The sequence below is a fragment of the Pongo abelii genome, chromosome 7 (assembly GCF_028885655.2).
Source record: "Pongo abelii isolate AG06213 chromosome 7, NHGRI_mPonAbe1-v2.0_pri, whole genome shotgun sequence".
Lineage (NCBI taxonomy): Eukaryota > Metazoa > Chordata > Mammalia > Primates > Hominidae > Pongo > Pongo abelii.
The window spans coordinates 159,820,553-159,834,066 of NC_071992.2; the positions used below are offsets into that span (position 1 = coordinate 159,820,553).

Below are 13,514 nucleotides of genomic sequence, written 5' to 3' on the forward strand. Positions count from 1 at the left end.
CTGCAAAGAGCCATGATCGCACCTGTGAGTGGTCACACAGGGGCCACTGAGAACTTGCAAGGGGCGTCCAGAGGCAGCACTGCAGAACCGCAGGCGCCTGGCCAGCCAGGTCCAGGACAGCTGTGGCGGCCGCCCAGGGTACCTACCTTTCGCCAGTCATTGAAGAAGTTCTTCCGGAAAACCTCCTTTGTTGTGTACTCATGATCTAACATCCTCCCATAAAAAGTGGCGACCTCCTCCGCTACCACGCTCAATCTCACAGGCTTTCCTGCAGGCATCCAAAGACACATCGCATGAGAGAGCGGCCACAGGCTCGGCCTCCAGCTGACATGACTTCATTGCTTTAAACTACGCTTTCGTGCGTACTATGCCAAAAACAAGAAGCTAGGCCTTATTGTGTAAGTTCAGAAGCATGTTCTGCATGACACACGACAATCAACCTGCGTGGAGGTGACGACCACAGTGATCTTGGAGTGGGTCGTGAGAATGCTGCAGAAGATTTCAGGCGCTACTGATTTCTCCTCCTTTAGTACTTAACTTTGCTACTACATTTATATTACATGAAAATGGAACACGTACAATTTTAAAACACAGCAATTTCCACAAAATTACACAAGCAAAATAAAAGTTAAGGCTTCAAAGCAGAAAACTGAATAACTGTAGGTGTAACATTTTACAACTCTGCCGGCCTCTGTCCCACCATTCCCTGCATTTTATTGTAAGATCAGTGTGGTTTAGAGATGCGGGGGGTCAGCTGGGACCAGGTGAGCAGAGTGAGAGGCTCGTGGCGGGAACGAGGGTGTTCACCAGGAATTCTTTCAACTGCACGTCTGAAAAGCTTTCATAAGAAGATTTTAGAGAAATAAATGTGTAATCATTTGGTAACAAGGAAGAAGGCATTCCTGATAAACAGCAGCAATCCTTCCCCAAACTAGTTTCTCAGGACAGAGGACGAGAGGCCCCGAGGCCAGCAGCACAGGCCCGAGGGGCTCAGCTCCCGCTGCCCCTCTGTGGAGGCTTGGCCCCACTGGGCCCCACGCAACACCACTGCTCCCCGGACTGTCCACCATGGCCCTGCACAGGCAGTCCTCGCCTGCCACGTCCCTCCTGGCCAGGGAGGTCCTGCAGGGCCGCTGTGGGGCAGGTGAGGCGGCCACTACACCAGGCCAGGGTCACAGCACAAGACACTAGTAAGGCCCTATGGCCTCCCATGGGCAGCCCCCACAGGCACAGCTAGAACCTCTGTCCCTGTGGAAGCTCCAGTATTGCTTCGGAGAAACAGGCTTTGAACAAAACATTTCATCAAAGGAGCTCAGCGAACTCAGGTGTGCATGTGTGGAAGCTCCAGTCCAGCTCGGAAAAACAGGCTTTGAACAAAAAATTGCATCAAAGGAGCTCAGCGAACTCAGGTGTGCATGTGACTGGGCAGGGGGCCCACAGGAGGACTGGCTCGAGGGGCACAGCATGGCGTGGGGGCCCACCCTGGGGGAGAAGAGGTTTGCTTTTCTTAGAAGGATGCCTTCTAGCAGAGATGAAGAAAATGGGCTGAAGCAGCTAAAATCAGCAGCACAAGAGCCAAGCCGAAGCTCCTCGGCCCTGGGGTAGAGAGGAGGGCTCAAGGGCAGGAGGGGTGTGTGGGCCCTGATGACCCAGAGCCCTGGGGTCCTGCCTCTGAGGGTGGCTCAGTGCTCATGTCAACCACAGGCTCCGCTTCTTGCTGAGAATCACAAGCTGGGGTCAAGTGACTGCCTACACACAGTGTACGTACTGTGTATACTCAGAACACACAGGGAACACAGTGGTGCAGGGGGAGGAAGGGGAGGTGGGCCTTGCCCAGAGGGTCCTGGACACAACAGGTACAGCCAGTGCAGGCTCAGCAGGAAAGGCAGGGACAGGAGCCCCCGAACTGCTGCCCTCTGAGCATGGGTCAGTCGGTCAGCAGCCCCCACGCATCACCTGCAAGAAGAAGGCACAGAGCGCTCATAGCCGAAACCTGCAGCAGGGCTGAGGGAGTGAGCCGGATGCCCACCAGGAGCCCACGGCCAGGGAGCCAAGCGCAGGCTGGGGAGGAGCGGCTCCCTGCATCCTTACCGTCATAGAAGAAACGCACTCCATCGGGAAGGGGCTCGTATGGGGGTGCGAAGTACGGGCCCTTGTGCTCCAGCTGCCTCCACTTCACCCCGTCTTCGTGCTTCTCCTCCTCCCACCTAAAGATGGAGACAGGACGTGTCACTCTCCTGGGCCAGGCCCTGCATGAGCCTCTTCCCCGCTCCCACGGTAGCCCCTCCCTGTGGCTCCTAGCAGGCGAGCAGTGTGGCCTCCACCCCACGGCAGGCGAGCAGTGTGGCCTCCACCTCACGGGGGAGGAAAACAAGGCCTGCAGAGGGAGGCAACCCCACCTGACCTCAGACCCCGTGCCCGTGCACCCACCCATGCCCCCACCCGCAGAGGCCCGTGTGCTGTTGAGTCACGGATCCCACCAAGCCCAGCTAAGCGGGAAAGGCAACGTGCCTCTCCCAGGCTCTAGGGCCTCTCCCCAGTTGGGTCCCTTCAGAGCCGGTCTAGAATCCTCGGGAACCTCTCCATGGGACCGTTTCATTTGCTAAATAAAGGACCTGGCTGCTTAGGAGAGAGCCCTGCCTCCGAGGAGCTGGGTGAGCGGGGGGCCAGCAGTGCAGCCAGTGGAGAGGCACCACAGCAGGGCGCAGGACCGCTGCCCACAGAGGATCGGGCAGGGTGGAGGAGGCTGGGCAGGGAGGGCAGGCCCTGAAGCCAGAAGCCTCAGGGGTTTTCAAGGAAGGGCTCCTTTTTGTAAGGCACTAACACAATGAGGCTCCACGGGGCTCCCTGCCAAGGTCCCCCTCCCCAGGGCGCCCCCTCCTGGCAAGCCCAGCTCTGGAGGTTGGGGGTTGGGGGGTTGAGGGGACACAGCCAGCGTGGCGACTACAGCCCATCCTAACTCTCCAGGCCAGTCATCATCTATCCACTGAGGCTCCAGGCAAGCCCAAGCCTGCCCTGAGCCAGCACTGCACTGGGTCCTGTGGATGCAGATCACCAAAACCCATCCATACGAAGGGCTCAACTGAACCTAGACACTGAGATGGGCCTGGGAGAAGAGGAGCGAGACGGGGCGTGGCTGGCAGGCAGTGGGCAGGCTCAGTCAGCAGGCCTGCGGAAAGAGCAAGTCCAGCACCCAGGATGGCCAGTGCAAAGGCCTCAGTGGGAGAGGCTTTAGCGGGAGGGTGGGAGCGCCATCAGAATGGAGAAGAGTGAGATGGGCACGCCTTCTGAGCCTCCCCCAGAAGCACAAGGACAGAAGGTTCCAGAGCACACCCCCACCTGCCAGAGCCAGGAGACCTGCACGTGACCCCACCCAGGTAGTGCTGTTGGGGGCCTGGTGGGCCTGGTCGGCTGGGATGAGTGTCTTCAGAGCAACGGGAAGTCTCTGAAGGGTCTGAGAGGGGAAAGCATGTGCGACAGACATTTCTGAAAGGGTCTTTCTGGCTGTTTCTTCAGAGGAGGGAATGGGCAAGGTTAGAAGAGGTAGAGACGGAGCTGATAAAGTAGGGAGAAGTTAATGGGCTCAAGAACCTTCCAGGGTGGAGCCGGGCACAGTGGCTCACGCCTGCAATCCCAGCACTTTGGGAGGCTGAAGCAGGCTCAGGAGCTCAAGGCCAGCCTGGCCAACATGGCAAAAGTACAAAAAAACTAGCTGGCAGATACTGCAGGCAGCTGGAGTCTGGAGGGAGAGTCGGGCGGAGGGGGATTCTGCTGACTCTGCAGAGCTTTTCCACGTCAGGTGAGACCAGCCTCACCTTTCTTACAGGTTTTAGGAGTTCAAGAGAGCCCACCAGCCCTAATACAGCATGTCTAGGGTGGGGCTGATAGGAGGCTGCACCACTAAGTGCCCTGAAGGATGCAAACCTAGACAACGCCTTCTTAGAGAATAAGGGAAGATGGATCATGTCGGGTGTGAGAAAATGTGAAACCACATGTATCTCAGAACTAACTGATAAGAGCCAGGCGCAGTGACTCACGCCTGTAATACCAGCACTCTGGGAGGCCGAGGCGGGCGGATCACTTGAGGCCAGGAGTTGGAGACCTGCCTGGCCAAAATGGCAAAACCCCCGTCTCTGCTAAAAATACAAAAATTAGCTAGGCATGGTGGCGGGCGCCTGTAATCCCAGCTACTCAGGAGGCTGAGGCAGGATAATCACTTGAACCCAGGAAGCAGAGGTTGCAGTGAGTTGAAATTGTACCACTGCACTCCAGCCTGGGTGACAGGGCAAGACTTTGTCTCAAAAAATAATAATAAAAATAAAAATAAAGAACTGACTGACAGTAACCCTGACTGCCAAATTCTTCACAAAGCCTCTAGGGTAGTGAGATGAAGACACTGAGGTGAAACAACTTGCTGGCCAGCGGCCAGGCAGGGCTGCAGCGCTGCGTGTGCACTCAAGCCCAACTGAGGGCTGCACGTTGTAGTGACATTCTTTCACCCCTGCAGAGATCAGGGTACCAAGCACCACCATCAGACGCAAGCTGGCTTTCAAAGCCAGAGACCTTGCTCCAAACCCACCTGTCCCACCCAGGCGACTGCAGCTCAGCAGCACTTTTTGGAGAGCACCTACCTGCCTGTGCACCCTGGGAGAGATATGCCTCAGTGCAGGGCCCACAGCCAGCCCCAGCTCCACACGCAGGCCAGAACTCCCTCCTCCCAAGACACCCTCCCCCATCTGGGCTCTCTTTGGGTCCCAAGCTCCTGCAGGCAGACAGGACATTTCTGCAGCATGGCCTTGGGTAGCTGTGCAGGCCCTCAGCTGTGAATGGGTATGCTGATAGCGCACCACCAGGTCACAGAGACATGCCACGCTGGAAGCATTAAGTGAATGATGGTAAACCGCGAGAACTGGCGGGAACTCCTGCAGGATCTCCCACGCACCAGTGAGGCTGTCAACTCTCCAGCTCTTCGGAAACCTCCAGCATTTCATGCGCAGAGACCCATCCCCATGCGGCTACCCCAGGCCCAGTATGCGCCGGCAGGGCTTCTCACATGTCCCCCAGGAAAGCGCCTGGGACCACCAACGGCCACCAGGGCCACTGGATCCATGCGGCGTGTGCCGGGTGATGTAGATATGACAGTGAGTGCCCGCGGTCATGCAGAATCGGTCCTGGAGACAACCCGGGAACCGACTCCAGGAAAGAGCGGGTCTCAGAAGACCACGCACAGCAACATAAGCTTTTTATAAAGTACCTAACCAAACCCTACCGTGTTGAGGCCCAGGCACAGCTACACAAATGATGAAACCACAAGCGGAAAAAAAAAGGGGAGATTTCCCCAAATAGGGTTGGTGGGGTGGTGCCTGGGGAAGCAGGGGCGACGTCATGGCGGGGCCTGTACATCCCAGGCAGGAGGCGGGCCGGTCACACCGCGGCACGCATGCTCTCCTGGCCCGACTTTTGGGAAAACCGGAAGCAGGGCAAGGCCGTCCCACGAGGTCTGTCACTCCCCTTTCTGGACCTACCCCAGCCCGGTGCTCAGGGCCCTCGCCCCTGCTCACTGGGCCACCTTACCTGGCTCCACTGCCCTTCTGCGTCCTGCGCGAGTCCGGGACACCCCGGGAGGCCGGGCGGCGGGGGACCTCCCCGAGCAGCGTCAGAGCCGCCCGGAGCCGCAGCAGCCGCACCACGCGCATCTGCCAGCCTCTGGGAAAGGGCGACAAGCTGGGCCCCGCCCCGGCGGCCGGCCCCGCCCCCGAGCGCGGCCTCCGCCCCCAGCGGCGCTCATCCCAAGGCTGGGCGGTCTAAGCCTGCACGAGGTTGCGGCAGCGGGACCACTGACTGTCCTGCCGGCCTCCCCCCGGTTTCCCTGCCTTCGTGGTCCAGCGCCGCGCCCCTTCACGCTGGGGCGGGGACCTAGATCCAAACCCAGTCCCACTGACCTCTGCAGCACAGGGCTGGCTGTCAGGATGCCCCACAGCTCACACGACCAGGCCAGTGAACTCCTGCCCAGGGCTTGCACACAGCTCTCTCCCAGAGCCTCTGAGGGCAGGGGCACCTGGCAGGTCCTTCCTAAGTACATGCTCTGCTGCTCGGGAGAAGGGACCTCACAGGCTCAGATGGCCCCCTACCTCATCCCCTACAAACAGCAGCACTTCCAGGACACAGAAACCAGCAGAAGCACCTGCTATCCAGCCCACAGCAGCCCCTCAGAGGTGGTGCCTCTGGACAAAGGTCACAGGAAGTCCTGTGAAATCATCCCTGCCAACCAGCCTCTCACTCCCAAAGAGACCAGAGACCAGGCACAGCTGGAGCCTCCTTCCTGCACTCAGTCCCCAGCGTGACTGCTGACCCTGACCAGGGTTTAACCCCCGTGTCTTCACTGGGGAGCATGGCCAAGGGGCAAAACCTCTAGACCAGCACTTGGCGGCAGGCCCTGAGCCACAACAGGCCACACTGCTCACCTCTGGCAGCACTGCAGCCTTGGTCTTCCCCGGTAAAATCCTGACACCAGGACCGTGGGAAGCAGATGAATTCACATGCATTCCGCACTCTCACTGTGACCGTTGGTGGGAATGCAGTGGACGCAGGCAGGAAAGGAGTCCGGGCTGCCACCACATGCCCTCAGCGACCCTCCCCTGCCACCAACTGACTCAGTGTCCATGTCATCTAGCTGCTGGAAGCCATGGGCAGAGACCGAGGGCTGCACTTGCTGGCTCTCAGGGCCCAGGCAGACCTGGTAGGTGTCCCATCATTTCAGAATGAGCAGCTCAGCAACTGAAGGTACACACACACCAGGACACAGCAGCTGACTCCTGGGTGGGCCACCTCCTCCCAGGGGCTGCGGAACAGTGATGCATATTTTTTCAGATAACCCTTTCTACAAACCAGAAGAGGGCCTTGGCCCAGGCCCACCATTCCTTCAACAGAATCCTGAGGTCAATGTGTTTTCCAGTTCAGGTTTCTAAGGGTTTTTGATTTTTTGTTTTTTACTTTTTGTAGAGATGGGGTCTCCCTATGTTGCCCCGGCTGGTCTCAAACTCCTGGGCTCAAGTACCTCGGCCTCCCAAAGTGCTGGGATTTCTGGTGTGAGCCACTATGCCCAGTTGGTTCTTCAGGTTTTGTAAGAGGGAGTGTGGCAGGACAAAAACCCTAAGATTTCTCAATAGATGCAGAAAAAGCAGCAGACAAATCCAGCACCATTTCATGATAAACAGAATGGAAAACCCACTCAAGAACAGAACAGAAGGAAACTTAACCTGAAAAGCGGCATCTACAAAACCCCACAGCTAACCTCATATGCCAGAAGAAAGACTGGACGCTCCCGCTGAAATCAAGAATAAGACGAGGATGTCCACTCTCACCACTGCCTCTCAACATGGTACCAGAGGCTCTAACCGAGCAAACAGGCAAGCAGATGAAATAAGACACCCAGATCAGAAAGAAAGAAGTAAATTATGTCTATTTGCAGGTGGCATAATCTTGTATATAGAAAATCCCAAAGAATCCACAAAAATTGGCTGAGCACCATAGCTCATGCCTGTAATCCAAGCACTTTGGGAGGTCAAAACAAGTGGATCACTTGAGCCAATTCAAGACCAGCCTGGGCAACATAGTGAGACCCTATCTCTATAGAAAATAAAATTTAAAAAAAGAATCCACAAAAACTAGTAGAGCTAATAGATGAATTCAGCACAATTGTAGGGTACAATATCAATATGCAAACATGAGTTTTATTTCTAACCAGTAGCCATACACAAACTGAAAATGAAATTAAGAAAATAATTTACTATAGCATCAAAAAATAAAATCCTGCACAATAAATTTAACAAAGGAAGTATCAAGCTTATACTCCGAAAACTGTAAAACATTTCCCAAAGAAATTAAAGACAGCCTAAATAAATGAGCAGCCATCCCATGTTCATGGGCTGGATGATTTCATATGGTTAAGACAGCATTGGCTGGGCACGGTGGCTCACGCCTGTCATCCCAGCACTTTGGGAGGCCAAGGCGGGTGGATCACGAGGTCAGATCGAGACCATCCTGGCTAAAACGGTGAAACCCCGTCTCTGCTAAAAAAATTAGCCCGGCATGATGGTGGGCGCCTGTAGTCCCAGCTACTTGGGAGGCTGAGGCAGGAGAATGCCGTGAACCCAGGAGGCAGAGCTTGCAGTGAGCCGAGATCGCGCTACTACACTCCAGCGTGGGCAACAGAGCGAGACTCCGTCGCAAAAAAAAAAAGACAGCAATACTCCCCAAACTGATCTAAAAACTCAATACAATCTCCACTAAATTCCAGCTGGCGTTTTTACAGAAATTGACAACCTGATCCTAAAATTCTCAGGGAAATACAAGGGACCCAGAATAGCCAAAACAATGTCTGAAAAAGACTAACAAAGTTGGAGGATTCATACTTGGTGATTTCAAAACTTCAAAACTGGCCCGGGCAACACAGCAAGACCCCATCTGTACTGAAGATTTTTAAATTAGCCAGGCATGATGGTGTACGCCTGTAATAAGGGAGAAGACCACCTCTCATATTGTCTTCTGCCTAATTTCTGCCTCAAAGAAAAGAAAAAGTAGGAGTTAAAGAAAAGGCAGAAGTGAAATTCAATAGTAAAACAGCCCGGCACCACACCCCAGGCCTGGTAGTTAAAGATCGAACCCTGACCTAATCGCTTATGTTATCTATAGATTCCAGACATTGTATGAGGAAGCACTGTGTAACTCCCTGTTTGGTTCTGTTCTGATCACCAGTGCATGCGGCCCCAGTTACATAGCCCCCGCTTGCACAATGTATCACGGCCCTTTCACATGGACCGTTTAGAGTTGTAAGCCCTTAAAAGGGACAGGAATCTGGACTTCGGGGAGCCCAGATCTTGAGAAGCGATTCTACTGATGCTCCCAGCTGATTAAAACCTCTTATTCCCTAAAACCGGTGTCCGAGAGGTTTTGTCTGCAACCTGTCCTGCTACAGTAGTCCTAGCTACTCAGGGGGCTGAGTGGGAGGATTGCTTAAACCCAGGAGTTCAAGACTGCAGTGAGCTATGATCAGGCTACTGCACTCCAGCCTGAACAACAGGCTCCATCTCTTTAAAAAAAATTTTTTTTGGGCTGGGCTTGGTGGCTCACACCTGTAATCTCAGCACTTTGGGAGGCTGAGGTGGGCGGATCACCTGAGGTCGGGAGTTCAGGACCAGCCTGACCAACATGGAGAAATCCCGTCTCTACTAAAAATTCAAAATTAGCCAGGTGTGGTGGCGCATGCCTGTAATCCCAGCTACTCGGGAGGCTGAAACAGGAGAATCACTTGAACCTGGGAGGTGGAGGTTGTGGTGAGCTGAGATCGCACCATTGCACTCCAGCCTGGGCAACAGAGTGAGACTCCGTCTCAAAAAAAAAAAAAAATGTTAATTTAAAAAAGGGGGATAAATAATCTAAATAGACATTTCTCCAAAGACGAGATACAAAAGGCCAACAATCCTGTAAAAAGATGCCCACAATCATCAGCCATGGGAGAAATGCAAATCCAACCCACAGTGAGGTCACCTCACACCTGGGTGGCTGCAGTCAACATGCTGGGGAGGGCATGGAAAAGTGGCACCCACTGCACAAGGCCAGAGACACAGTTGGGGAGTCTGGGCCTGCAGACCAGAAGGGGTTTCTATGAACTGTCTGCCAATATTCCTGGGGTTGGCGGCCTCCTCCCCTTGTGCCCTCTTCTTCCCCAGGCCACTCAGGGGTTGCCCAAGGGAGCGGAGACAGGGCTTCACGCACTCTTCCTCACAGCAGGTAGGAGGACCCCTGTTTTGCATGAGAGAAACTAGGCTTAGAAAATTTAAAGAATTTTCCCAGAATCAAACAGGTGCTGAATGCAGGAGCTGATACCCATAAAGACCTTTCCCACCCGAAGCCGGAGCTCCAAGGCTATGCAGGGACTGCCCAGGTGGGAGGCAGCGCTGTCCAGCAGACACAGCTGCGAGCAGCGGTGGAGTTTACCCCATCCAGAAGCCACACTGCAAAAGAAACAGTGACTTTGACCTTAATGATATACTTATTTCCAACTATTTCAACCAAAATACTGTCATTTCAACATAATATGCTAATGCGATGGTACACATCGTTCTTCTCAAAGCAGGCGTGCGTGTCACACCCCCAGCACGTCTCCACTGGGAGAGCTGCGCAGCTCGTGGCTGCGTACAGCACAGAGCAGGGGTGACGGCTACAACTGTAGTGTGGCCCACTTGTGGCCGTGTGACCTTGGGCCGGTTACTTAACCCTTTTGTACCTCAGTTTCCTCATCGAAAAATGGACATAGCAGTACCTACTTCATAGAGGACTGACCAAAAGCAATGCCAGACACACAGCACTCACTCACTTACTGCTGGCTGCTCCCAGTACCCTACAACCCACAGCTCAAAGCTGCCGATGCAAGAGGGCACTCTGGGGGGCACCCAGGCTCCCTGGCAACCTACAGTGGGCAGGCAAAGGCCAGCACTGGTCTATACAGCATTCCCACACTCCCAGCACTGGTCTACACAGCATTCCCACCCTCCCCCACCGGGGACAGGGAGGGGAGGTGGGCCTGCGCTGGTCTACACAGCATTCCCCTGCTCCCAGGGCTGATCTACACAGCATTCCCCCACTCCCAGCAGTGGTCTACAACGGCATTCCCACCCTCCCCCACCAGAGACAGGGAGGGGAGGTGGGCCTGCGCTGGTCTACACAGCATTCCTCCCCTCTCAGCACTGGTCTACAATGGCATTCCCACCCTCCCCCACCAGGCACAGGGAAGGGAGGCAGGCCAGCACTGGTCTACACAGCATTCCCCCCGTCCCAGCACTGGTCTACACAGCATTCCCACCACCCCGTCAGGACATGGAGGGAGAGAAGGGGCGGACTGGGGTACATACCATTTCCACCTGCTGCCTTCGGCCTTCTCCCAGCCTTTCTGGCTCTCCTCCTATGGCTTAGCTGCCTCCTGGCCGTTTTTCTTCTTTCCCTCTGGACACCCCAGCATCAACTGGCTCCTCCTCCTTCCACTTCTGTCTGCTTCTGGCTGGCTTCCGGCTGCCCCAAGCTTTCTCTTCTTGGGGCTTCTTCACCAGGCCCCCCACCTCCCAGTCGCCCTTTGCCCCAGGGCAATGGCGAGGTCCCTCATTGGCAGTGGTGTCCTGTCCAGCTCACTCCCACACTGCACTTGTCTGTCTTCCTCCAGGTCCTGAGCTTTTAATTTTCATTTCTTTGGTATTCGAGTCCCTTCTTCCCCAGCTTTGTCTGTCTCCCTCTTCTTTTCTTTTCTGGAAACCAAGGCCTCCTGTCCCACTTTTATGCCACTACCTAATTTGTCACTTTCTTCTTTCTTGGTTGTTCCCACCCACACTTCTTTTTCCTCCTCATCCTCGTTCTGTGCTCGTCTCCTGGCCCGTAACTCTCCTTTCTCCTCAGTGTGGCCCCGGCTCGTCCTCTGTGCTGGGGTGAGCACCATGCCCTCACTGTGCACCTGCTCATGGCCACGCTTCGCACCTCTCCTGTGGGGGCCGCTCTGTCTATCCCTGCCACCCAGAGTACACTCCTCCCCAGCTCCCACCGCGGCCCCTGCCTTCTTCCGCTCCCCACAGCTGAGGGTCTCAGGCCTGCTCCTCGCGTCCCCGCCACCCCCTTCTCGTGCTGCCGCCCCAGTGCATCTCCCCACACGTCTGTCCTGAAGCCCTTTCTCCCCTTTCTCTTCGGATATTCTTTCTTTTTTCTCGGTTTGTACCTCTCTTCCACAAAGCCCTTGACCCGGCCAGTGTTTGTGAGCTCACAGTCCAGGTCCTCTTCCAGAGCCCCCTTCTGGCTGGGCACCGCCTGCAGGGCCGTGTCCTTCTAACTCTTCTCCTGGGTGTCAGGACCCCGGGCACATCCACCAAGGGCCATCTTCATCTCGTCTGCAGGAACCTCCGTGTGGCCTTGGGACCTTGCTCAGAATAAAGAGCACACACCATGAGAGGAGCCACAGGGCTACCAACATACCCGCCCAGAGACGCCAGAGGAGGAGGGAAGGTTCACCTTCCCCACCCCAGCAACGACTGCCCTTCATGGGCCTAACAGATGCTTTTAACTGAGCTTTGGAAAATGGCTTCTTGATCTCAGCCCTTGTGGCCTCTGTCAGGAGCAGAAACCAAGGGCAATGAACAAAAGGGTCAGGGGTCAGCTTGGGGCTGTTCCCAACTCCGGAGCAGGTACAGGCCGCAACAGGCCACGCTGCCAGCGTCCACCCTGACCTAGGCACAAAACACCAGAAAGGGAAGGTCACAGAGCACTATCCTGACACCACTGCCCCATCCACTGCTTTCTTCTTCTTCCTTCTTCTTCTTGCACTATTCCGACACCACTGCCCCATCCACTGCTTCCTCCTCCTCCTCCTTCTTCCTTCTTCTTCCTCCTTCTTCCTCCTTTTTCTTTCTTTCTTCCCCTTCTTCTTCTTCTTCTTATTATTATTAGAGACAGAGTCTCACTCTATTATTATTATTATTATTATTATTATTATTATTAGAGACAGAGTCTCGCTCTGTGACCCAGGCTGGAGTGCAGTGGTGTGATCTCGGCTCACTGCAACCTCTGCCTCCTGGGTTCAAGCGATTCTCCTGCCCCAGCCTCCCAACCACCACACCCAGCTAATTTTGGATTTTTAGTAGAGACAGGGTTTCACCATGTTAGCCAGGATGGTCTCAAATTCCTGACCTCAGGTGATCCACCCACCTCCACCTCCTAAAGTGCTAGGATTATAGGTGCGAGCCACCACGCCCGGCCTGCTTATTTCACAATAAAATCTTAGAAGAAAATCAGACACTAAGTTCGTTTGTTGTTTTCTCATATCTGCAAGAATAAGCATTTGCCAGGCATCAGTGCCTGTGAAGTTGCTCATCAGAATCACATTCACACCTCTATTTACTATTTAAGATGCCGACTTGGCCTTTTTTCTTCGGTGGCTTTTCATGGTTATTGGTCTTCACTGGCTTGGTGATCTGTGCAAATCTAGAATACAAATTTATACATAAATATGCAACTCTGCAGCTCATTTAGGGTTGCCATTTTAACAATAGAGAGTCAAAACAACCTCATGGAAGCCTCCCAAGCTCTTAATGACCCTTTTTTCTCATTTTTAAAAAGTACACCTGGCAAAGCTGCTGGTGACCCACACGCTGGGGCATCAAGGAGCCTCTGACTCTGAGCACAGCACCAGCTGGTGGTGGGAAGTCCCCGCCTGAGGCCAGAAGCTGCGAACACATCTCAGGCAACTCCCGGCCCCCGGGAAGAGTGGGCGGGCAGTAAAAGGCAGTTCCCAGGTCCCCTCTAGGCCCATCTCTGTCCCCACCAACACCACAGCAGTTCAGAAATCATCAATTTGGAAAATGGCTTCTTGATTTCAGCCCTTGTGGCCTTGTAATTTTTGAAGAAGAAGTGTGAGAAAATATATTCAGAAACAAAACCCACATTGAACAGAGAGAGGAACAGACACTTCGCTTAAG

At 54.5% G+C, this 13,514-nt stretch overlaps 1 protein-coding gene across 7 annotated transcripts in view; it reads right to left on the minus strand.

Annotated features, from left to right (window-relative positions):
- TOP1MT (DNA topoisomerase I mitochondrial) overlaps window positions 1-5,727 on the minus strand; it is a 31,059-nt gene extending 25,332 nt beyond the window's left edge. For 2 of the 7 annotated variants that reach the window (XM_063726887.1, XM_024250885.3), the window contains exons 1-3: window positions 5,575-5,715; window positions 2,092-2,207; window positions 147-268 (exon numbers count right to left, since the gene is read on the minus strand). In XM_063726887.1, the coding sequence (XP_063582957.1) occupies window positions 147-268; window positions 2,092-2,207; window positions 5,575-5,696 (360 nt within the window). In that variant the 5' untranslated portion in view covers window positions 5,697-5,715. Of the gene's footprint in view, window positions 1-146; window positions 269-2,091; window positions 2,208-5,269; window positions 5,448-5,574 lie in introns of those variants that run through there. The other 5 variants (XM_054518981.2, XM_063726886.1, XM_024250886.3 and 2 more) reach the window with 5 other exon arrangements.
- Between the last annotated feature and the right edge of the window lie 7,787 nt (window positions 5,728-13,514).